The 25,165-nt window shown below is 46.4% G+C and overlaps 1 protein-coding gene across 15 annotated transcripts in view; it reads right to left on the bottom strand.

Annotated features, from left to right (window-relative positions):
- The window catches only part of LOC139275001 (zinc finger protein 462-like), a 189,675-nt gene that overhangs the window by 82,912 nt on the left and 81,598 nt on the right, over nucleotides 1–25,165 (bottom strand). For 7 of the 15 annotated variants that reach the window (XM_070891844.1, XM_070891846.1, XM_070891840.1 and 4 more), the window contains exons 6-7: nucleotides 21,465–21,609; nucleotides 17,925–18,021 (exon numbers count right to left, since the gene is read on the bottom strand). In XM_070891844.1, the coding sequence (XP_070747945.1) occupies nucleotides 21,493–21,609 (117 nt within the window). In that variant the 3' untranslated portion in view covers nucleotides 17,925–18,021; nucleotides 21,465–21,492. Of the gene's footprint in view, nucleotides 1–17,924; nucleotides 18,022–21,464; nucleotides 21,610–25,165 lie in introns of those variants that run through there. The other 8 variants (XM_070891836.1, XM_070891848.1, XM_070891850.1 and 5 more) reach the window with 4 other exon arrangements.

Genomic DNA, 25,165 nt, shown 5'->3' with positions numbered 1-25,165 from the left:
CAGATTATGCTGCAGGTCCACCTCCAGAAGGAGATGAGACAGAAGAGGCAGCCGGCGAGGATGAAGAGGCGGGAGAGGACGTGGGCGAGGACATAGGGGAGCTTAATCAGCATGGCAATCTAGCACCGGAACCACCACACCTTTCCCGAACACCAGTAGCCACGGCCGCTAAGCTTTTGCGTCAGCAGCTCATTAATGAACACTTTGCATGAACTATTAATTGTGGATATTCAAATGTTCAATTACAGTTAGGGTTAATCAAAAGTTTCATTTGCGTGGGGTTTCCTTGTTGTCTTTCCTGCACTGGCCTATCATCTGAATTAGTTTAAGTAAAGTTTAAAGTACTGGCAAAGTAAAAGTACTGGTAGAATGACAGAATAAACAAACAAACATGCATGAAAAACTGTACGTTTGAAAACTAATGTAACTAAGAGAGAAGGCACAAAAGTTGTTGAATAAATGTTTTTTTATTGACAAAGATAGAATTTTTTTTATTAACTAATGAGGGGAGGGGGAGAGAGAGAGAGAGAGAGAGAGAGAAAGAAAAGAGAGATAGAGAAGAGAGAGAGAGAGAGAGAGAGAAAAGAGAGAGAGAAAAAAAAGAGAGAAAAAAAGAGGGAGAGAGAAAAAAGAGAGAGAATGTATGTAACCAGCATACTACTGTAACTCTTATACAATTGTAACCCTCATGTAACCACTACATACTGTACATACTTACTAGAAATGCACATCTTGACCACAGTGGGTGTACTTGTGGGAGACACTCCTTACCTGGAGATTCAGGTATATAAGGGGAGGTCCCTTGTAGGGCCAGTACTCCTTGGTCCCGGTAATAAAGGTGAAGGTCACAGAGTGACTGTGTCTGCTGTATGTGCCATGTGTGATTATGTTTAAGAGTTAAGGACTCAACACCTGGCGATGGGAATCACTGAACCCAGAGGATGGCCACCGGTCGCTCAGAGGAACGTTACTTTGTGGGTGAAGACTGGGACGATTTTGTGGAGAGACTCCAGCAGACCTTTGTCATGAAGGACTGGCTGGGAGAGGATGTGGCTGACAAGCGGAGGGCGCATCTACTAACAAGCTGTGGGACAAACATGTATGCGCTGATGAAGGACCTGCTCGCACCCCACAAAGTGGCCGACAAGTCTTTTGAAGAGCTCAGCCAGCTGATCAGCGAACACTTAAAACTGGCGAGCAGCATACACATGGCCCGGCACCGGTTCTGCACACACCAATGTCAGGAAGGGCAAAACATCTCGGACTTCGTTGCAGACTTGCAGCGCTTGGCCAGCCTCTAAGTTCTCAGATGCCTGCAGGGGGGAGATGTTAAGAGATTTTTTCATTCAGGGCATTAGCCATACCGGGATCTTCAGGAAGCTCATAGAGCTCTAGAAGGGGCAGCATTGCTAGCTCAAACTTTCATAGCTGGGGGAGAAGAGACCAAGCTAATTTACGCGAATAGTCCTGGGTCCAACGTGGCAACGGACCAAAGAATTAACGTGATAAATGCGGTTCAAGATCTCGCAGTCAGGCAAAGGCATTTTGAAACTGCAGCAGTCAGATAAAGGCATTTTGTAACTGCCCAAGCTGAAACCGACTGTAAGGTAGGCCCCCGACAGGGACAATGGAGAGGGGAGCGGCAATTCACGCCATTTAGGGGACCATTAACACCCACCATCAGAGTGTTTAGAAACAAAGGGAACAATCAGAGAGGAATGCCTGCTAACAGTCCTTTTGTGAACAACAATCTCAGCCAATGCTGGAGATGCGGGGGCAGACATTATGCGAAAAGCTGCAAATTCCAGCAGTTCGTCTGAAGGAATTGTAATGCCAGAGGACATTTGGCTAGGGTTTGCAAACAGCCGGTAGCGAGGCTAATCTATGAAACAGAGGAATCAGGCGAGGGGCTTGCAGTGCAGGACAATGCCTGGGGTAAAGCCATGGATGCTGAAGTTCAGCGGGTTCATGTGGTTGACGTCTACAGCTCATACACCAAAACGCCACCCATGATGATGAAAGTTTTATTGAATGGCATCCCGATGCGCATGGAGCTGGACATGGGAACAAGCCAGTCCCTCATGAGTGCACAACAATTTGAGAAACTCTGGCCACACAGAGCTAGCAGGCCCAAACTGGAACGAATTAATACGCAGCTTCGGACGTACACCCAAAAGATCATTCCAGTGCTAGGCAGTGCAAACGTGGTGGTAACACACAATGGGTCACAGAACCAGCTGCCACTCTGGATTGTTCCAGGAAATGGCCCCGCGCTTTTGGGAAGGAGCTGGCTAGCTGAGATGAACTGGAAATGGGGGGGGATGTGCACACCATTTCATCTGTGGAGCGAAACTCATGCTCACAGGTACTACAAAAATTTGGGTCACCGTTTCAACCCAGTGTCGGAACGTTGAAGGGCACAAAAGTAGCGGTGCCGTACGTGATGCGTGAGAAAATAGAGAGTGAACTGGACAGGCTGCTCAGAGAGGGCATAATTTTGCCCGTTGAATTCAGCGACTGGGCAAGTCCCATTGTTCCTGTCCTTAAAGCGGACGGCTCGGTTAAGATCGGTGGTGACTACAAAGCCACTATCAACCGGGTTTCCCTGCAGGACCAATACCCGTTCCCGAGGGTGGAGGACCTTTTTGCCACTTTGGCAGGTGGCAAGCTGTTCACTAAATTGGTCCTCACTTCGGCCTACATGACTCAGGAACTGGCTGAAGAATCCAAGGTTCAGACCACCATCACGGCGCACAAGGGTTTATTCATCTACAACAGGTGTCCTTTTGGCATCCTTTCGGCGGCTGCCAGCTTTCAGAGAAACATGGAAAGCTTGCTGAAACCCATTCCCGACACAATCGTATTCCAGGATGACATCCTTATAACGGGTCGAGACACCAAGGAACACTTCCACAACCTGAAGGAGGTGCTACGCCGACTGGACTGGGTAGACCTGCAGCTGAAGAAGGCCAAGTGTGTGTTTTTGGCCATTCAGGTCGAGTTTTTGGGCAAAAGGGTTGCCGCAGATGGGATCCGGCCTACAGAATCCAAAACGGAGGCGATCCGTCGTGCGCCCTGGTCCGGTAACACATCGGAGTTGCGCTCACCCCTGGGAATTTTGAACTATTTCGGGAACTTCCTGCCAAACTTAAGCACATTGTTGGAGCCGTTACACGTGCTCCTGCGTAAGGGTTGCGAATGGTTTTGGTGGGACTGTCAAGAACGGGCTTTCAACAGGGCGTGGAGCCTGCTTTGTTCGAACAAACTGTTAATGTTGTATGACCCCTGTAAAAAAAATAGTTTTAACATGCGATGCATCATCATACGGGGTTGGGTGTGTGTTACAGCAGGGTAATGGAGACGGCCAACTCCAACCGGTGGCTTATGCCTCCAGGTCGCTCTCCCAGGCAGAGCATGGGTACGGCATGGTCGAAAAGGAAGCACTCACTTGCGTTTATGGTGTGAAAAAAAATGCACCAATACCTTTTCAGCAGACCGTTCGAGTTAGAAACGGACCATAAGCCATTAACTTCTCTGTTGTCCGACAGCAAGGCGGTCAATGCAAATGCGTCAGCTCGCATACAGCGATGGGCTCTCATGCTGGCTGCGTATGACTACATCATACGGCACTGGCCAGGCACAGAAAACTGCGCTGACATGCTCAGCAGGCTTCCCCTGGCCACCACCGAGGGGGCGGCGGAGCAAAGCGCTGAGATGGTCATTGCCATTGAGACTTTTGACACCGCAGGCTCCCTTATCACAGCCTGCCAGATCAAACTCTGGACCAACAGGGACCCCCTCCTATCCATGATAATAAATGTGTCCTGAAGGGGGATTGGGCGCCCATACACGGGGCATGCCCCGAGGAGGTCAGATCATTTCAGAGACGGATGGATGAGCTCTCCATCCAAGCCGACTGCCTGCTATGGGGCAGCCGAGTGGTCATGCCCCAGAAGGGGAGGGAAGCATTCATCAGGGAACTCCACAGCGAGCACCCTGGCATCGTGTTAATGAAGGCCATTGCCCGGTCACATGTATGGTGGCCGGGGATTGAATCAGACCTGGAACACTGGGTTCGCAGGTGCACGACGTGTGCCCAGCTGGGCAACGCCCCCAGGGAGGACCCGCTCAGCCCGTGGCCCTGGCCCACCAAGCCTTAGTCACGCATTCACGTGGACTATGCGGGCCCGTTCATGGGAACAATGTTCTTGATAATTGTCGATGCATACTCGAAATGGATCGAGTGCATCATATTAAACTCGTGCACGACATCCATCACCGCGGGGAGCCTGCGCACGGTTTTCGCGACCCACAGCTTACCGGACATTCTGGTCAGCGAAAATGGCCCGTGTTTCACCAGCCATGAATTCCAGGAGTTTGTCGGGTAATGGCATCAAACATGTCCAGACGGCACCGTTCAAGTCGGCTTCCAACGGCCAGCCGGAATGTGCGGTCCAAGTCATAAAGCAAGGCATGCTCCCCATCCACGGACCCTCTCTGCAGTACTACCTTTCGCGCCTCCTGCTGGCCTATAGGTCCCGGCCGCACTCGCTCACGGGAGTTCCGCCAGTGGAACTCTTCATGAAACGTACACTCAAAACGTGGCTATCCCTCATCCACCCAACCCTGGCAGACATTGTTGAGGGCAATCGCCAGTCCCAAACCAAGTGCCACGATTGTAACTCAAGGGAGAGGTGTATAGAAATGGATGATCCGGTATTTGTACTTAACCATGCATTGGGACCCAAGTGGCTGGAGGGCACCGTAATTGGTAAAGAGAGAAACAGGGTCATAGTGGTCAGGCTCAATAATGGGCAGATGTGCCGCAAACACTTGGACCAAGTAAAGAAAAGGTTCAGCCTAGACACCGATGAACATGAAGAAGAGCATGAGATGTCAACCACACCACTGCCAGTGGATGAGCAACAAGGACAATCACCAGCATGCACAGTCCCTTCGGCCAGCCCAGACAGGCCGGAATCACCTCAGTTGACAGAAACGCATGCCAAAGCTCAGCCACCAGAGCCTCAACTGCGGCTCTCCACGAGAGAGCGTCGACCGCCTGATAGACTTAACCTTTGAGTCAAAAAGACCTGAGGGGGGTGGTGATGTCATGTATGTAACCAGCATACAACTGTAACCCTTATACAATTGTAACCCTCATGTCACCACTGTACACTGCACATACTTACTAGAAATGCACACCTTGACCACAGGGGGTGTACTTGTGGGAGACACTCCTTACCTGGAGATTCAGGTATATAAGGGGAGGTCCCTCGCAGGGCCAGCACTCCTTGGTCCCGGTAATAAAGGTGACGGTCACAGAGTGACTGTGTCTGCAGTATGTGCCATGTGTGAGTATGTTGAAGAGTTAGGGACGAGAGAGAGGGAGAGGGAGCGAGAGCGAGAGCGAGAGAGAGAGAGAGCGAGAGCGAGCGATGGGAGGAGGGGGGAGAGAGAGGGTGGGAGGAGGGGGGGGAGAGAGGTGTGGGGAGGAGGGGGGGGAGAGAGAGAGGGTGGGAGGGGGGGAGAGAGAGAGGGTGGGAGGGGGGGGAGAGAGAGAGGGTGGGAGGGGGGGGAGAGAGAGAGGGTGGGAGGGGGGGGAGAGAGAGAGGGTGGGAGGGGGGGAGAGAGAGAGGGTGGGAGGGGAGGGAGAGAGAGAGGGTGGGAGGGGGGGAGAGAGAGAGGGTGGGAGGGGGGGAGAGAGAGAGGGTGGGAGGGGGGGAGAGAGAGAGAGGGTGGGAGGGGGGGAGAGAGAGAGGGTGGGAGGGGGGGAGAGAGAGGGTGGGAGGGGGGAGAGAGGGAGAGGGTGGGAGAGAGAGAGGGTGGGAGGGGGGGGAGAGAGAGGGTGGGAGGGGGGGGAGAGAGAGGGTGGGAGGGGGGGGAGAGAGAGAGGGTGGGAGGGGGAGAGAGAGAGGGTGGGAGGGGGAGAGAGAGAGAGAGGGTGGGAGGGGGGGCAGAGAGAGAGGGTGGGAGGAGAGAGAGGGTGGGAGGGGGGGGGGAGAGAGAGAGGGTGGGAGGAGGGGGCAGAGAGAGAAAGGGTGGGAGGAGGGGGGAGAGAGAGAGAGAGAGAGAGTAGGAGGAGGGGGGAGAGAGAGAGAGAGGGTGGGAGGAGGGGGGAGAGAGAGAGAGGGTGGGAGGAGGGGGGAGAGAGAGAGAGAGGGTGGGAGGAGGGGGGAGAGAGAGAGAGAGAGAGGGTGGGAGGAGGGGGGAGAGAGGGTGGGAGGAGGGGGGAGAGAGGGTGGGAGGAGGGGGGAGAGAGAGAGAGAGGGTGGGAGGAGGGAGGAGAGAGAGAGAGAGAGAGAGGGTGGGAGGAGGGGGGAGAGAGAGAGGGTGGGAGGAGGGGAGAGAGAGAGAGAGAGAGAGAGAGAGGGTGGGAGGAGGAGGGGGGAGAGAGAGAGAGGGTGGGAGGAGGGGAGAGAGAGAGAGGGAGGAGGGGGGAGAGAGAGAGAGAGAGAGAGGGTGGGAGGAGGGGGGAGAGAGAGAGAGAGAGGGTGGGAGGAGGGGGGAGAGAGAGAGAGGGTGGGAGGAGGGGGGAGAGAGAGAGAGGGTGGGAGGAGCAGGGAGAGAGAGGGTGGGGTGGGTTGTGGTGGGGAGGGGAGCCGGCAGAGGAGATTGCAGAGATACGGAGGACCAATGGCCATGGAGGGATTTGTAAACCAGAATGAGAATTTTAAAATCGAGGCATTGCTTAACCGGGACCCAATGTAGGTCAGCGAGCACAGGGGTGATGGGTGAGCGGGACTTGGTGTGAGTTAGGACCCGGGCTGCCGAGCTTTAGATGACCTCAAGCTTACGTAGGGTACATTGTGGGAGACCAGCCCAGGAGTGTGTTGGAGTCGTCAAGTCTAGAGGTAAGAAAGACATAGCTCAGGGTTTCAGCAGCAGGTGAGCTGAAGCAGGGGCGGAGACGGGCAATGTTACAGAGATGGAAATAGGTGGTTTTGGTTATGCTGTGGATATGTGGCCGGAAGCTCATTTCAGGGTTAAATATGACACCTAGATTGCGAACAGTCTAGTTCAGCCTCATACAGATGCTAGGGAGAGGGGTGGAGTCGGTGACTAGGGAACGCAGATTGTGGCGGGGACCAAAGAAAATGGCTTCGGTCTTCCCAATATTTAATTGGAGAAAATTTCTGCTCATCTCGTACTGGATGTCGGACAAGCTGTCTGACAATTTAGAGACCATGGAGGGATCGATAGAAATGTGTTGAGGTATAGAATCATAGAAAGTTACGGCACAGGAGGAGGCCATTTGACCCATTGTGTCTGCTGGCCGAAAAAGATCAATCCAGCCTAATCCCACTTTCCAGCTCTTGGTCTGTAGCCTTGCAGTTTACAGCACTTTAAGTGCATACCCAAGTACATTTTAAATGTGAAGAGTGTTTCTGCCTCTACCACCCTTTCAGGCAGTGAATTCCAGACCCTCACCACCCTCTGGGTGAAAAATGTTCTCCTCAGCTCTTCTCTAATCCTTCTAACAATTACTTTAAATCTATGCCCCTTGGTTATTGACCTCTCTGCTAGGGGAAATAGGTTCCTCCTATCTATTCTATCTAGACCCCTCATAATTTTAGACACATCAATCAAGTCTCCCCTCAGCCTCCTCTGTACCAAAGAAAACAGCTTATCCAATCTTCTCTAATAGCTAAAATGCCACTGATTGAGGTGCCTTCAAGTAGAGCTGAGTGTCATAGTACATGTGGAAACTGATGCCGTGTTTTCGGATGATGTCGCCAACCGGCAACATAGAGATGAGAAATAGAAGGGGGCCAAGGATAAATCCTTGGGGGACACCATAGGTAACGATGCGGGAGTGGGAAGAGAAGCAATTGCAGGTGATTTTCTGGCTACGATTACATAGATAAGAATGGAACCAGGCAAGTGCAGTCCCACCCAGCTGGATGATGGTGAAGAGGCGTTGGAGGAGGATGGAGTAGTCAACTGTGTCAAAGGCTGCTGATAGGTCGAGAAGGACAAAGAGGAATAGTTTACCTTTGTCATAATCACAAAGGATTTGTAACTTTGATGAGAGCCGTTTCAATACTGTGGCAGGGGCGGAAACCAGATTGAAGGGAATCAAACATGAAGTTCCAGGAAAGGTGGGCATGGATTTTAGAGACCATAAATATAAGATTGTCACTAATAAATCCAATAGGGAACTCAGGAGAAACTTCTTTATCCAGAGAGTGGTTGGAATGTGGAACTCGTTCCACAAGCCATAGTTGAAAGCCGTGATTGAGTCTGCCTCCACCACCCTTCAGGCAGTGCACTCTAGATCTTAACTACTCGCTGCGTTAAAAAGCTTTTTCTTATGTAGCATTTGGTTCTTTTGCCAGTCACTTTAAATCTGTGTCCTTTGATTTTCGGCCTTTCTGCCATGGGGAACAGTTTCTCTTTATCTACTCTGTCCAGACTCCTCATGATTTTGAACACCTCTATCAAATCTCCTTTCACTCTTTTCTGGTCTAAGGAGAACAACCCCAGCTTCTCCAGATTATCCACGTAACTGAAGTCCCTCATCCCTGGAATCATTCTCGTCAAATCTTTTCTGCACCCACTCGAAAGCCTTCACATGCATCCTAAAATGCGGTGCCCAGAATTAGGCCAAACCAGTGTTTTGTACAGATTCATCATAATTTCCACATTTTTGTACTTTATACCTCTTCATGAACCCCAGGATCTCGTAAGCATTTTTAACTGCTTTCTCAACCTGCCCTGCCACCTTCAACGATTTGAGTACCTATACCCCTAGGTCTCTCTGTTCAAGCACCCCTTTTAGGATTGTACTCTTTAGTTTATATTTCCTCCTCATTCTACCAAAATATATTACTTCACATTTTTGTGTTAAATTTAATCTGCCTGTTTATGTCCTCTTGAAATCTATCACTATCCTCCTCACTGTTCACTATGCTTTGAACTTTTGTGTCATCTACAAATTTTGAGATGATGCCCTGTACACCCACATCCAAGTCATTTATATCAAGAAAAGTAGTGCTCGTAGAACCGACCCCTGGGGAACAGCAATGTGTACCTTCCTCCAGTCTGAAAAACAACCGTTCACCACTACTCTCTCTTTCCTGTCACTTTGCCAATTTTGTATTCCTTCCTGCCACTGTTATTTTTATTCCATGGGCTTCAACTTTGCTGGCAAGCCTATTATGTGGCACTTTGTCCTTTTGGAAATCCGTGTGCACCACTCAACCGAATTGCCCTCATCAACCCCCTCTATTACCTCATCAAAAAACTTGATTAAATTGGTTAAACGTGATTTGGCATTAACAAATCCGTGCTGGCTTTCCTTAATTAATCCACGCTTGTCCAAGTGACTGTTAATTTTGTCTCTGATTATTGTTTTAAAAGCTTCCCCACTACCAAGGTTAAACTGACTCGCTTGTAATTGCTGGGTTTGTCTTGACATCTTTTTTGAACAAGGGTGTAACATTTGCAATTCTCCAGTCCTCCAGCACCACCCCCATTTCTAAGGAGGATTGGAAGATTATTCCAACACCTCCGCAATTTCTTCCTTCACGTCCCTCAGTGTCCGAGGATGCATCCCATCTGTTCCTGGTGACTTATCTACTTTAAGTACAGAGAGCCTTTCTAATACCATTTTATAAATTTTTATCCCATCCAGTATCTCCTCTACCTCCTCCTCCATTATGTCTATAGTAGCATCTTCTTCCTTGATGAAGACAGATACTCATTTTGCACCTCAGCCATACCTCTGCCCCCATGCAAAGGTCTCCTTTTTGGTCCCTAATTGACCCCACCCCCCATCTTACTGACCGTTTACTATTTATATGCCTACAGAAGACTTTTGGATGACCTTTTATGTTGGCTGCCATTCTATTCTCATACCCTCTCTTCACCCCCTTACTTTCTTTTTCACTTCTCTGAACTTTCTATATTTAGAATCTTTGAATCCAAGTCCTGGGGTGATGCTGGTGGCACTGATCGTATCAGCCATCTCTGTCCAGGTCTTTCACCTCAAGTGACTCTGAACACATCATAATTATAAAATCATTGAATTTTACAACACGGAAGGGTACTGACCGTTAGACCCATTGTATCTATGCTGACCAGAGCAAAATTTGGTAGATACTACTTGCAGCACAGAAACAGGTCATTCAGGCCAACAGGTCTTTAAAGAGGGAATAGTTCAGGTACATTCCCATTAGGGGGAAAGATAGAGCAACTAAAGTCAGAGTTCCCTGGATGATGAAAGAGATAGACAATAAGATGAAGTAGAAAAAGAGCACGTATGACAGTTGTCAGGTCGAGAATACATCTAAGAATCAGGCTAAATCCTTATATCTTTGAGAAGCTGGGGCTGTTCTCCTTAGGCCAGAAAATAGTGAAAGGAGATTTGATGGAGGTGTTCAAAATCATGAGGAGTCTGGACAGAGTAGATAGAGTAGCTTGGGAGGAGTGAAGTGTTTGATGCTACATCCTCAGAGATCGTCCTCCAAGATCCACTGTTCTTCTGCAGAAGCCTCTTACTATTAAGAAGGAAGAGAAAAGGGAGAAGAGTTACAGCTCAACTGTAATGAGATGGATCTCTGTGGAGGTCAAGGAGTGTTCCATATAAGATATGTCAAACAAGCAAAACAAACAGCAGTTCAAGAAGGCGGCTAACTACCACCTTCTCTGGGGCATCTAGGGATGGGACATAGATGTTGGCCTTGCAACAGTGCCCATTATCCAAGAATGAATCTAAAATACAACTCTATTACAAATCTATAGAATTGAAAACTTTATTGTATTGGTTTCAGAAGTAAATTAAAGTATTGGTGCAAATTAAGTACTGCAGGTCTGAAATTCTATGGCCATGGAAACACAAAAGGTGGGCAAGCAGGGATGGAATTTGGAGCGGAACTTAGTTACACCAAGTCCCTGCCCCTTTTTCCATCCATGAGAAATTGTTGCAATAGTGTAGGTCGCTTTATTATCATGCCATGCAAATGTGACATCATATGACACATTTCCACTATTGCTGTCTGAGCAACTCTGGGCACAAGGGATGCCTGAAACACTACTACTGTTCACTGCACACTTTAAATTGGATGCTTTGGCTAATGTGGATTGTTTTTCACCGATAGAAACTAGTCTACTCTGAACATAAATACATTGTAAGAAGGCCTGCATTGTAATACTGACGACAGAATGAAATCTTGTGGGTAGTCAGAGAAACAAATAAGCTCTCAGCATAATATGGTCGGGGTAGGGAAAGCACATGACTAATATCAATATGTCACCAGACACTTTAAAAAGATGTGGTAAATTTTCACATTCACCATGAGTTGTAATCTAGTTGAAGAGATTGAACGCACCCAATTTGATTTCACACTGCCCATACTATGAAGATGCTAATTTATTCCAGTATCTTTGTGGATTTCCTCATTTGGGATATGACCTATTTAGTCATATATGGAAGTTGAACGACATTGAAAGAATGAGGAACATGTTTCGTAGGCAGGTAATTTAATACTGCTTATTGAAGAGTCTTTAGTATTTGAATGGAAGCCTTCTTCACTAGCCACAGCCATGTTATTTGGCCTCATTCTATCCCTTTTGGATACATATGTTTGGACAACATTTTTGTTAACATTATTCTTGAATACAGCATGTGTGAGTTTCTTTTTTCTGCGAAATGAGTTCTTGAGTATAGGAAGGATTAAGGGATTTATGTGTTATATGGAATTTGTAGCAAAGGGTTTCAATGAGCAGCATTATCATATCGCTGATTTTAAATTGTCTCAATGATTGGGTCACATGAAGAATGTGATGTCCGGAATTTGCGGTGTGTAATAACGGCGAGCTAACTCCTCTCTCTCTCTCCCCCCCGCCGCCACCCCCCACCCCCCTTCACCCACCCCACCCCTCCCCTTCTCCCTTTCCCCACCCCACCCCTCCTCGCAACTCACCCACCGCACCCCTCCTCCCCCACCCCACCTCATCCACCCTACCCCTCCTCCCCCCTCTCCCACCTCACCCACCCCACACCTCCTCCTCACCCACCTCACCCCTCCTCCTCCCCTCTCCCACCTCACCCATCCCACCTCCTCCTCCCCTCTCCCACCTCACCCCACCCCATCTCCTCCCTTCTCCCACCTCACCCCATCCCTTCTCCTCCCCTCTCCCACCTCACCTCCATCTCCTCCTCTTCCACCTCACCTCCATCTCCTCCTCTTCCACCTCACCTCCATCTCCTCCTCTTCCACCTCACCTCCATCTCCTCCTCCTCCTCCACCTCACCTCTCTCTCTCTCCTCCTCCACCTCACCTCTCTCTCCTCCTCCTCCACCTCACCTCTCTCTCCTCCTCCCCCACCTCACCTCTCTCTCCTCCTCCCCCACCGCACACACCTCCCCCACACTTAGCCCCCCCTCCCCCAACACTCATCCCTCCCTCCCCCCACCGTAAACAGATGTGGGGATTGCGGAATGTGCCTGTTCATTGACTGCACGCATCAATAGGGGGCCCGATATCGCGAATGGCTAGGGCTACGTTATGGCAGCCTGCACCTCTTAAAGGGGAGGTGCATTGTAGCTGCAAGAAGTGGTGGAAGTTTTTTTCGAAAGTCATTCTGGACTGTGATACTTTGAGGAATGGCTGAACATTCGAAAGAGCGAACACTAAGGTTTTCGGTCGATTCCCTGGATATCTTGGTGCCAGATATGGAAAGGAGATACAAACTATATCCGCAGGGTAGGGGGTGAGAGAGGGGAAGGAGACCCTCCAGACATGTTCAGGAGGCAGTGGGATCAAATAGCGATGGAGGTCAATGTCGGGAGTGTTGCTCCAAGAACATGGATACAGTGCAGGAAGAAGTTTAAAGGTCTGAATTGAGTTGTCAAGGTGAGTGAGTTCATCTTCAAATGCCGCATCCTACCAACTGCACAATTAGCCTCACCCACTGCTTAATTCTCTACACCCCCATCACCCAACTACAAGCAATCTCCATCAATCAGTATTCAACCCTTTAGTTCTTAACCTCACCCTCACACACTTAGCATTGTAGCAAGCCTTGTACCCACAACTCACAGACACTGGCAGCTATTCAACCATGACAGCCATAGCACCCAAACATATTGGAGGACACTCACTGACACACACCTTTTTTCTTGCAGGAAAGGATCTTCATGCACTGCATCTATGTTCTTGGAACAACACTCCTGACATTGAAGAACTGGGAGGATGTATCTGCATGTTTTAACCCACCTGGAGGAAACAGTGCTGGCCATCGTGGAAGAGGCATCACTGAGCGGGGCTGAAGCAATCTATTATGAGGATATCAGCATATCTAATCCTCCTTCCCCCTCATCTCAAAGTCTTCTGGCTTACAAGCTGCAGATGGTGTAAGCACATAGTTCTTACTTTGTCTTCTCCCCTCACCACAACACAACCTTTGTCCCTTTTTCATTTCAGATACCCAAGAACTGGAGCCTTCTCAGGCTGTGTAGAAAGAGATACACTCACATACGATTAATGAGACAGGTAAAGATCCTCTGGTCCTTCGAGCCTGCCCCACACAACTGTGATACCTTGTATATCACAATATATATACTTCATTCGATCTTACATTCGCAGCCATCAGCTCAGACACCGATACCGTGCGCCTTTTAGAGGCTAAGATTGAGGAGGGATCTGCATGTGGCGAGACGCTAGACACAATTATGCAGGAGCAAGGGCTGGGGCGGGTGGAGGGGAGGGGAGGGGAGGGGGGGAAAGTATAGCACAGGTGGGGGGCAAGGTCACACACTCGATCTGCTGCAGAAGTTCAAGCCATCCACGACTCCGAGGGACTGCCTATGATGATGACAGAAGAAGTCAGATGAGGACATCAATCAGATGGTTGTACATAACCAAATGCTAAATGCACTGCCTGCGCTAAATGTCAAAAAGCATGGAGCAGTCCTGCATCAACCTGGCACAGGGCTTTGCACAGAGCTTGGAGCCTATCTTTTCAAACATGAAATAGGTGGTTATCTCCATCAGCACACCTTTGCAACCAACGATGCCACAGCTTCCATTGTGGCACATATAGCTTGCATCAAAGGTCGGAGTGCTCCAATGGAAGCTCAGACTACTGCTCTACAAACTCAGACTGCTGGCATCATGGCTCTGGATACCAGTGTTCAAAGGGGCTTCCAGGGCACCACAGCAGTCCATCAATCAGTAGCATTGCTGAGGCGCCGCCCGGGAGAGTGGCAGTGGCTCCATGGAGCAGGAACCTGCTGCCCTCTCTCAGGATGACAGTATTTCTGCTCTCACCCCTGCCACTCCACCAGTGCCCTTGATGTAGCCTGTCAGCAAGTAAGCTCAGACTGCTGCAGCCCTGGGTGAGATGATGCAGTTCGAAGCTGAGTCTTCTCGGCCCAGAGCTGCTTGAGGTCGCCCTCCAAGGCCATCTGCAGTCTCTTCAATTGGAGGTCAGCAGCCTTCCACCACCCATGTTGCAGCCACTGGGGAAGCAGCTTGTAGGAGCACTAGGAGAGGCAGAGACAGGCACAAAGAGAATGCACAAGGGTGATTAGTTTATTTTTGTATGTATTGTGTCATGTATAAATTTATAAAACTGAATTGGAATGTGCATTTTTTGGTGGTTTTGCTTTGTGTGGTGTTGGAAAGAGAACAATTTGATGGTCAGTGATAGAGGAAAGGATAGGGCGAATAGGCTGGCTGAGATTACTGGTATCGCTCATTAATTAATTGATCGCGTAGAGCCCAGACAGAAAGGGGCGGTCTATGTTATATTCTTCCTTCCTCTTCCTGTTCCTCCACTTTCTGTTGCACTTCCTCCTCCTCTTCAGCTTCTAGTCTGATAGGTGGTGCGAAAGGCTGTTCTCATAATGGTGAGGTTGTGCAGCGTACTATCACAAATCTTGATACCGCTCAGGTGAGTACTGCAGGGCTTCTCCAGAGCCATCCAGGCAGCGGAAGCATTGCTTGAAGATGCCGATTGTGTGCTCCATAATGTTCCTTGTGATTGCGTGTCTTTTATTGTAGGCCTGCTGTGCAGGTGGCATAGCGGACTGCTGCAGAATGAAGGAATCGTGACTACTGCCAGGATTTCAGGCATTACCTGAATGGTCACACACTAGCTGCACATTGAGGGACTGGAATCCCTTTCGGTTCATGTCAATGGCCAAGTTGACATTAAGCGCATGCAAGGCAATGTGCATCCAGTCAATGGCACCCTGCGCCATGGGGAACCTTGCAAGCTGAGCAAACCCTCGTGTTCGTCTCTGGCCAGAGGGAATGAGATGAAGCTGTCTTTCTGTGTATAGAGAGCCTCAGTCACCTCCATTATGCAGCTGTGCACTGCAAACTGCGGGATGTTACTTCTATCTCCAGCAGCAGCTTGAAAGGAGCCAGACACATAAAAGTGAAGAGCCGCAGTTACCTTGACAACGTAGTCCTTGCCCTACTTTGAAGGCTGCAGAAGTTGACAATTTTTTACCCTGTGCCTTCAGATAATGCGCTCCTTGTGTGTTACATGAGTGAAATTTTTAAATGTCATCATGAAGTAGTGAGTAGATTAGGAAAAAAAAGGTGGTTAAGGATAGATCCTCAGGTGACTCCAGAGGAGACTAAGCATAGGTTATATGGCTTAGAGTGACATTAGAGAGTGCCTTTACTCACTAACATTGAGGAAAGCTAAATTTTGTACAATATTGTATGTAAATTGAGAACATAAATAGTGCGGGAGACCGAGATAGTGGACCTGGAAGGAGTCAGCAGCAGAGGCGACAGCAGAAGATAAAGAGCGGAGGAGGCCGAGACAAAGGACTGAGAAGGAGTTAGCAGCACCGGAAGCAGCAATACAAATACGGAAAATTCCAAAAGCACAGCAAAATCAAGGAGTGACATCACAGATCAGCAGTTAGGTGACTAGTGCATGAGTAGTAGCACATCTCTCTAACTTAATTAGACAAACTAATTAATATAACTATAAATAATCATTCGAATACTTTAACTAAGAGAGCGAGACAAGCGGCTGGAGATAAAGGTAAGCCCGACTTTTAAGATTCTTGGGGGGAACCAGGGCGCGGTAACAACCGGGAGGCGAGACATTTGCGCTCGGCACGGAAGTCCCGCCCTGCTCACTAAACCCGGGTTACCGCCCCCAAAAGGAAGTGGAGCGCAAAATAACAGACTCCACTTCCTTTCTGGAGCGATAGTGGGGCGGATGGGTCGTGAGCGGGGCACAGCGCTACGCACTGCAGGAGGTCCTACCTGGACCACCAATGAGTGGGGGTGCCATGCCGATTGCGGCACGGACCCCGTATTCAAAGCGCCAACTGATCAGCGCTCGGCAAAACTGGCAGAATTTTTTTTTTTTTAAATGGCTCACACCTCCCCTTTAAGTTAACGCGAGTGGCTGGCCATCCTGTACACAACCCCTGATGCGGTCGCTGGCATCGCCTAGCGCAGCTTCAGGGATCGATAGCTAATTTAAGGTCCGGGATGTTACGCACTGATGTTGTCGTCATCGCAGGTGCAGTGGAGTGGGACGCTATGAGGTACTCCCGCGGAATTTAGCGGGTGTCGTTAGCGGTGCCGCGCCCGGGCGAAAAGTAGTTTGCGCCCCTGGGGCGCTAACGGGAGGCGCAAACGAATTTCTAGGCCTTAGTCTTAAGTTTATTTCTGCAAGTTAGTTAACTTCGAATAAATAGAGGCATGGCAGGGTACCTCAGTCCTGTGGAATGCACATCCTGTGCCATGTGGGAACTCCAGGACGCTTAACCACGTGTGCAGGAAGTGTCGTCTGCTGGAGAGCAGTAGTTGGCATCACTGCAGTGCATCCTGAGTGAGGCTGAGAGCTACGTGAATAGCATGTTTCAGGAGATGGTAACCCCACAGCGCAAGAATGTGCAGGCAGAGAGGGAATGGATGACCGGCGGACAGAAAAGGGGGACTAGGCAGGAGTCCCCCTCATGCATCCCACTCTCTAACCAATAGTGAGGGCGATGGTTCCTCTGCACAGTACAGCCAGAGCCAAGTCCATAGCACCACCGGTAGCTCAGCTGTACGGCGGGTGATGGGTGAGAATGAAGATCGGGAAAGCAACAGTGATAGGGGATTCGATAGTTAGGGGAACAGACAGACATTTCTGCAGCTGCAGATGAGAGGCAACATAAACTGAAGGGTACAAGCCTAAAGGGGGTGCATGAACAGAGAAACCGAGGGGTATAGGTGCACAAATCATTGAAGGTGGCAGGGCAGGCTAAGAAAGCAGATAAAAAAGCATATGGGATCCTGGGTTTCATAAATAGAGGCATAGAATACAAAAACAAGGAGGTCATGAAGAACCTTTATAAAACACTAGTCCAGCCTCAACTGGAGTATTGTGTTTAATTCTGGGCACAGCACTTTAGACAGGATGTGAAGGCCTTAGAGAGGGTGCAGAAAAGATTTACGAGAATGCTTCCAGGGATGAGGAACTTCAGTTACGTGGATAGACTAGAGAAGCTGGGGTTGTTCTCCTTAGAGCAGAGACGGTTGAGAGGAGATTTGATAGAGGTGTTCAAAATCATGATGGGTCTAGAGAGAGTAGAGGGAAACTGTTCGCATTGGCAGAAAGGTCGAGAACCAAAGGACACAGATTTAAGGAGATTGGCAAAAGAACCAAAAGCGACATGAGGAAAAAAATGTTTACATAGCGAGTGTTCAAGTTCTGGAATGCACTGCCTGAAAGGGTGCTGAAGGCAGATTCAATCGTCGTTCTCAAAAGGGAATTGGATAAGTACCTGAAGGAAAAGAATTGCAGGGCTACAGGGAAAGGACAGGGGAATGGAACTAGCTGAAGTGCTCTTGCAGTGAGCCGGCATGGGCTCAATGGGCCGAATGGCCTCCCACTTTGCTGTAACCATTCTATGATCCTACATGTACATTGATAAACTTTCAGAGGAATCTTACCTTTTTAATGTCCAATTGATGCAGTCGTGCAACATACAGAGGAAGATGGGGTGGATAAGACTCTTTCAATTCTTCATAGAATGCATTCATGTCCAACCTGCAGAAAAAGAAAATGCTTCTGATATGGATTTACTGAAGACAAATTTCGAAGATTATTCCATGCAATCTTATTGCAGTAACAAGACTACATAAATTAATAGACTTCTAGAAACTATCAGTGCAGTTCATTGAAGAATTACAATCTTCACACAATAGCTTCGTTAGACATGCACTGGAAGTGGCACTGAGTAGATATAGAATGATTCTCTACAAGGAAGGAAAACAGATTGTGACATCAAGTTATTCACAGACATTTCCTCATGATCAAGGAACTGATGGAGACTATGATACACCTGAGGGGGAAGGGCTGTCATGGAATTAACATGCATGATTTAAAGGAGGAAAAAGTCCTTTGTGCTTGTTGCCTCAACATTGAAAATAGACCTGAATTCTCTACTTTGTTTAAGCAGTCATAATTGTATTGTGCAGTTCTGATTATTAATATAATAAAACACAAATTAAAAGCAACTGAACTCAAGACAAATACTCTTAATGGAACAGTTTTAAAAGATGTCTCATGGCACTTGAAACTATGGACACTGATGATATTTGACTAGTCTGAGCAAGTCATTTGAGAATCAGATGCATCTCTTTTGGGTTGGAAGCAGTAGTGTTAAATCTAGCCACGTTAAACAATTCAATGGATGGTTAACATTACAACCAGGGAATATGAAGAGGGCATCCCACCACATTATATCGGTCTTGACATGTACAAACATGCACAACTAGGCCATGAATGTGCCTCCTGCAAATCATGAGTTGACAACATACACAACTACTGTATATAAATAAGAAAACCAGTGTGCTATTTTCTTCTGCAAAAAATGTGTTTATACATTAACTATTATAGGTTTTACCCATTTTACGGTTGTACTTTGTAATCTATTTATTTCTAATAATTGGCCTCTTGTATTAAAATTATATCCATCTATTTAAACCTTTTTTTTCAATTTTAGCATCATCATTTTTCTGCCAGTAGATGTTAACTTTTTGGCAGGTATTATAAAATACTGAGTGTAAAATATGTTGACATTTTTCTTCATCTTGACTGTTATATCCAATATTAGTTACCAGGAAAATCAAACAGGAGAACCTCAAAGGATTTCTAGTTTCAGACTCCGAGATCTAATCATGTAAACACGTGAGTTACAGGGTCAGCAGTTCCATTGGAAATGTTTATTTCACAAGGAGTGCAGGCAAGCTGGTTATAAAAGTGTTTTATAAGAGAACATTAAACTGGATGTACTGTTTCCTGAATGAGTGCCACATTATCTACCTTTTAAAGCCATTAACATAAATATAAAAAAATATAACAGGACTCTCCACAGCAATTTAGCAAAATTCAGTCAATGAGGACAGTCCTTTACATTTTTCCTAACGTCCCATGGGTTTCCCCATCTTGCTTTACCATCAGATATCATAGGTCTAAATATGAAGATAATTAATTGGAACCAGCATAAAAACATAGAAAATAGGTGCAGGTAGACCATTCGGCCCTTCACCACCATTCAATATGATCATGCAACTTCAGTACCCGGTTCCTGCTTTCTCTCCATACCCCTTCATCCCTTTAGCCACATCTAACTCCCTTTTGAATATATCTAACAAACTTGCCTCAACAACTTTCTATGGGAGAGAATTTCACAGATTCACAATTCTCTGAGTGAAGAAGTTTCTCCTCATCTCGGTCTGAAATGGCTTACCCCTTATCCTTAGACTGTGACCCCTGGTTCTGAACTTCCCCAACATCGGGAACACTCTTCCTGCATCTAACCTGTCCAATCCCTTCAGAATTTTATATGTTTCTATGAGATCCCCTCTCATTCTTCTAAATTCCAGTGAATATAAGTCGAGTCGATCCAGCCTTTCTTCATATGTCAGTCCTGCCATCCCGGGAATCAGTCTGGTGAACTTTCGCTGTACTCCCTCAATAGCAAGAACGTCCTTCCGCAGATTAGGAGACTGAAACTGTACACAATATTCAAGGTGTGGCCTCACCAAGCCCTGTACAACTGCAGTAAGGCCTCCCTGCTCTGAAACTCAAATCCTCTCGCGATGAAGGCCAACATGCCATTTGCCTTCTTCACCACCTGATGTACCTGCATGCCAACCTTCAATGATTGATGTACCATGACACCCAGGGGTCTTGTTGCACCTCCCCTTTTCCTAATTTGTCAGCATTCAGATAATATTCTGCCTTCCTGTTTGTGGATAACCTCACATTTATCTACATTATACTGCATCTGCCATTCATTTGCCCACTCATCTAACCTTTCCAAGTCACCCTGCAGTCTCTTAGCATCCTCCTCACAGCTCACACTGCCACCCAGCATAGTGTCATCTGCAAACTTGGAGATATTACATTCAATTCCTTCATCTAAATCATTAATGTATATTGTAAATAGCTGGGGTCCCAGCACTGAACCTTACGGTACCCCACTCGTCACTGCCTGCCATTCTGAAAAGGTCCCGTTTATTCCAACAGCATAAAAAAGATAAGCAAGCCAAGGAAATATACAAGCATTTGGATAAACACATAGTATATATGATGTTCCAGTGAAAGAAAGAAAATTGATGAGCAATGAAAACAAGCATTGGCTGATATCTCCCATAACTTTAAAAGCAGATTACTAGTTACTAGATTGGCAGATCTTCCTGCAGGGAAAGACACTTTACAAAATGAAATGCCTTTCAGAATATACTGGTGCAGGGTTGGGCAACACGATAGTTGGGCAGGATTTCAACTATGCCTTCATGTGGAGACACAGAATAAAGCCCAGACATTTTCTCCACAAATAGGAAGAGTAAATCGGAGGGAAAAATCAAAACTAGGCCACTTATGTGCATCTACTGCTAGAATCCCACTGGCAAAGGCCCGAGAGAGGGTTGACAACTTTCCTACTACTCATCCAATTGAAGATGGTGTGAGGCACAGAAACCCAGGGAGGCAGAGAGAGGTGAGAAAAGGAGAAATATATTCATGGGTCCATATTAAATATGTAGATGAGCTGTTCAATAAAAAGGTTAAAAATAATAAAATGTTTTTAAAAGATGTATGGAAATTAGGAAAGGAACAAATTTAGAAATATATGTGAAAGTAAAATCAACTAAGGTCCAGGATATAAAGAATAAATTGGAAAATCAAATTACAACGGACATTAGGGAAACAGATATATTTTGGAACAATATTCATAAATCATACAAATTGTTAAAAACATGCATTTCATAATTTCAAAACACCTGAAATGATTTAAGAGACTAATATTATTTCTTCAAAACAGCTTTCACCATGAAAAATGACTTATTTTAATGGCTTGAATTTTAAATGGAGTATAAATGTTAAGAATAGTGAATGCTCTCTTGGCATTAAAATTTATGGAGGTTTAATCTCTCAGTCGGCTTCACTGGCCTACCCACATCTTGGAATGAACAAATACATACTTGGCCATTCACTGTATCTTCAGGTCTCTTACAGCATCAGCAAATTCATCTTCACATCCTTCTCTTTATCCACATCTTTCTCTTTGTTTCCATTCTTTTGCTTATTTGGAGATGGTATAAGATGATATTGCACAGATACCATATCCTGTTATAAAACAAGAGAGAAAAAAAATAACAAAAATCTGGATTATATTATTCCATTGATGTGAAGAAACAGAAAGGAATGTTCATCCTCAGTATTCACACTTCTTATGGCTTAATAACATTTACAAGCCTAGCACTGTATTTTTAAAACCGGATTTAAAAAAAAAATTTCAATATTTTTATTTAATCCAATCACACAGCTTGCAGTAATTTAAATGTGATGCCTGAGTGTTTTTGCTTCCAAAGTTATGAAGTGGATACTACTTTTTAAAATGAAACCAAAGTCATTAAATAAGATACTATAAAGAAAAAAACTAGAAGCTAAAAGACAGGATTAGAGAAAGAAAAATCCTAATTGAAGGAGCCATATCCTTCCCTGTTTGCCTTTTAGTTTACTCCAATTTAGTTTATGGAATCTCTTTGCCCGATTATGCCTCAAATTTAAAATTCTCATCATTGTGTTTAAATCTCTCTGTGACCTTGCTCTTTCTTATTTCCTTCAGCTCTACAACACTCCCAAAACTCTCCTTTCCTGAGATTCCGGACTTATGCATTCTTCTGACTGCGGCTTTTGGTGCATTCTCCTCCCTTCGCCCCACCACAGGTGGTTGTTTGTTCATCAACTTAAGTCCCACTCTCTGGAATTCCCTTCTTAAACCTCTCCATCTCCCCTCTCTTTCCTTGAGCCTATCCCTAAAACTTACCCCATTTGACCATGCTTTTGGACATCTCTCCTAACACCTACTTCTCTGGCTCGGGATCTGTGAAGCTCTGTGGGATGTTTTTCCACGTTAAAGACACTATATAACTGCAACTTATTGTCCTTGATTAGGTTTGCATGGTTGGGGCTCCAATTATTATCTCCACTGCCCTTCTCCACCACCTGTCTTTGCTTCTCGCTCTTTTCTCTATTTTCCCTCTCTGCTGTGCCTTCCAAACCATGGCATTGCACACGGAGAGTCAGTACCAAAAGGTAGTTTTAAGGTCAAATTAGTTTATAGTCAATAATTGGAGATGGGGGGATTGAGTAGAGGAGCTGGAAGAGGAATGGAGGAAAGAGGGAGGGGAGGAGACGAGGAAGCAGGAGGAAGAACATTTACATTACAACAGTGACTTTGTGTCAAAATTACTTCATTAGCTGTGAAGCACTTTGGGATGTCCCAACATGAAAGGCAGTACTTAAATTTCTTTTAGTATGAATTTGTAAAGGTTAGGTCATACCTGACGAACCTGATTTAATTTCTTTGAAGAGGTGACTAAAGTGGTGGATGGGTGAATGTCTATGGCACTATTCCGAAGAACTGCAGGGGAATTACCCCCGATGTCCTGGCCCAATATTTATCCCCCAATCAACATCACTAAAACAGATTATCTGATCATTATCACATTGCTGTTTGTGGGAGCTTGCTGTGCGCAAGTTGGCTGCCGCACTTCCTACATTACAACAGTGACTACACTTCAAATAGTACTTCACTGACTGTAAAGCACTTTGAAAGGTCTGGTGGTTGTGAAAGGCACTATATAAATACAAGTCTTTCATTTTTTATTTTTACATTAGATTAGCTGACATATCAGCCATGATCTCATTGAATCATTATCAGTGTGGCGGGGTGTGGGGGGGGCGGTGTTGAATGTGTGTTAGGAACTCTCTTCAGTGGAGGAGAAGCTCAAAAATCTGCTCAGCATGGAGGGTGATAATCAATGTTCTCGTTAAGCTGCATTGGAAGTTCTGTGCAGGCCAGTTGCAGGCTTCAAAATGGGAAAAAACGCACAATCGCTGTATTTTGAATGGGCCGCGCACCCAAAAAAAATTAAAGTGAACATTGGTGGTAATGGGTTATTTTAGGAGGAGCAAATTAACTTCCAGCAGGAGAGGGCTTCTCATCAAGATTAGGGGTGGAGGGTGGGCAGGGGAAAAGAGATCGGCCATTAAATCATTGAAATAGGGTGAGTTTTGCAGTCGGAATGTAATAATTCATTCATTCATTCATTCTGTGAAGACCAATCAGCGAAGAAGTGAAATTACAGAAATAAATCCATGCTATTATTTGATTCTCATTGGGGCCTTTTAAATGTGGGGCTAGTATTGACAGCTATGTGCTTCCGTTTTCCACATTGGTGCCACTATATTTCAAATTGTGAGAGAAAAATGGCGACAAACTATCCTGTCTAAACAAATTTATAAATAGTAACTGACCATATTAAACAGCTTGTCAAGTGCTTTGATAAGCAGGCTGGTATGGTTAGCTATCACACTTCCACTTTCAACTAATGCTCATAATATGTGCCAGTTCTTAATACCTTGAGAGGGTAGAGACATCACTTCAATCTATCAAGTGACATTATGGGGGTATCTTAGTTAATGGGTCACATAGTGTGACACTCACAATACTACTACCATTTTGAACATATAACAAATAATCTTTACGATCTCGATAGGTCTTCGATTTATCAGATTTTAATTACATAGTTAGTTATTGTGCCCATGTGGTTACTGTTCCTCAGCAGTAATCCTATTTTGTTACCCATAGCACTTCTACATAATTCCTACTAGGTTTTATATCAGTGCAACTCTTGTGCAAAATGTTAAAAAATAAAGTTTAAAAATGAAGAGGCAGCGAAGACCAGTAGAAAGAGCACTAATTGTAATTGTGTTATAAATGATGTCCCAAATTCTGTTCAATTAAATAAATACTCTTGTTCAGGCAGTTGATTTTGGTCACTATTGGCCATGACGCAGTCATATATCATTTACATAACTGTAGCCGAGTTGCACTTTATACTTGAACTTTAGAGTGATCAAATAATAATGCATGAGCACAGCATGAAACGTAGAATGATTTAGGAAACATGGGCTAGATTTTGGGTCTTCTGCCACCCCTGTTAACGCCCCAGAGGGGTGGCAGTAAGCATTTCCAGGCGGGCGGCCAGCTTACAGCACCCTGCCAGGACATTCCGCGCCAGTTTGGAGGGGGCGTGGAGCATTACCGCCCGGAAGTGGCGAGCTGGTGTGCAACGCCTCTGGTTGCGGCACCAGCTCGATTTTTTTGCTACCGTACGACTCGTGGCGCTCCATGGCGCGTTCTGCTCGGAACGCCTGTGGCGGCTGCAGTCAGGTAAGTAACATCAATTTCAAGTAAGTGAAATTGTTTTTTTTTGCGATTTATATTGTGATAGCTTGGAGTATGTATTAAGAATGTATTTTGTGGTTTTTTTCCAGGCCCCGCCCCCCAGCCATCTCTTCGTGCGCTCTGAGGCTGACTGTTTAGCTTGGGATTTTCACTTGTTCAGCCGGCCTAGTGCCCTAAAAGAGGTGTGCAACGCCTCCCTTAGCGCTCTGCTCCAAACTCCAGGCCCAGCTGATGAATTTTGCTGACTGAGGTGCAAACTTTATTGCCCTGCCGCCATTACCGCTCCGAAAATCCAGCCCCATGTATATTAAACTTAAGTAGCCACTGCATTTTTGAAAGCTGTTGGGACAAATCTGCAAATTAGTATCCAACACCAAAAATACACAATGTTAGAAAATAAAGTGGCAAATCCTAGAAATTACATCT

Source organism: Pristiophorus japonicus, chromosome 10 (assembly GCF_044704955.1).
Source record: "Pristiophorus japonicus isolate sPriJap1 chromosome 10, sPriJap1.hap1, whole genome shotgun sequence".
NCBI classification, from domain to species: Eukaryota; Metazoa; Chordata; class Chondrichthyes; family Pristiophoridae; genus Pristiophorus; species Pristiophorus japonicus.
The sequence above is the reverse complement of the archived record's forward strand: the minus strand, read 5'-3'. Positions and strand labels throughout refer to the sequence as shown.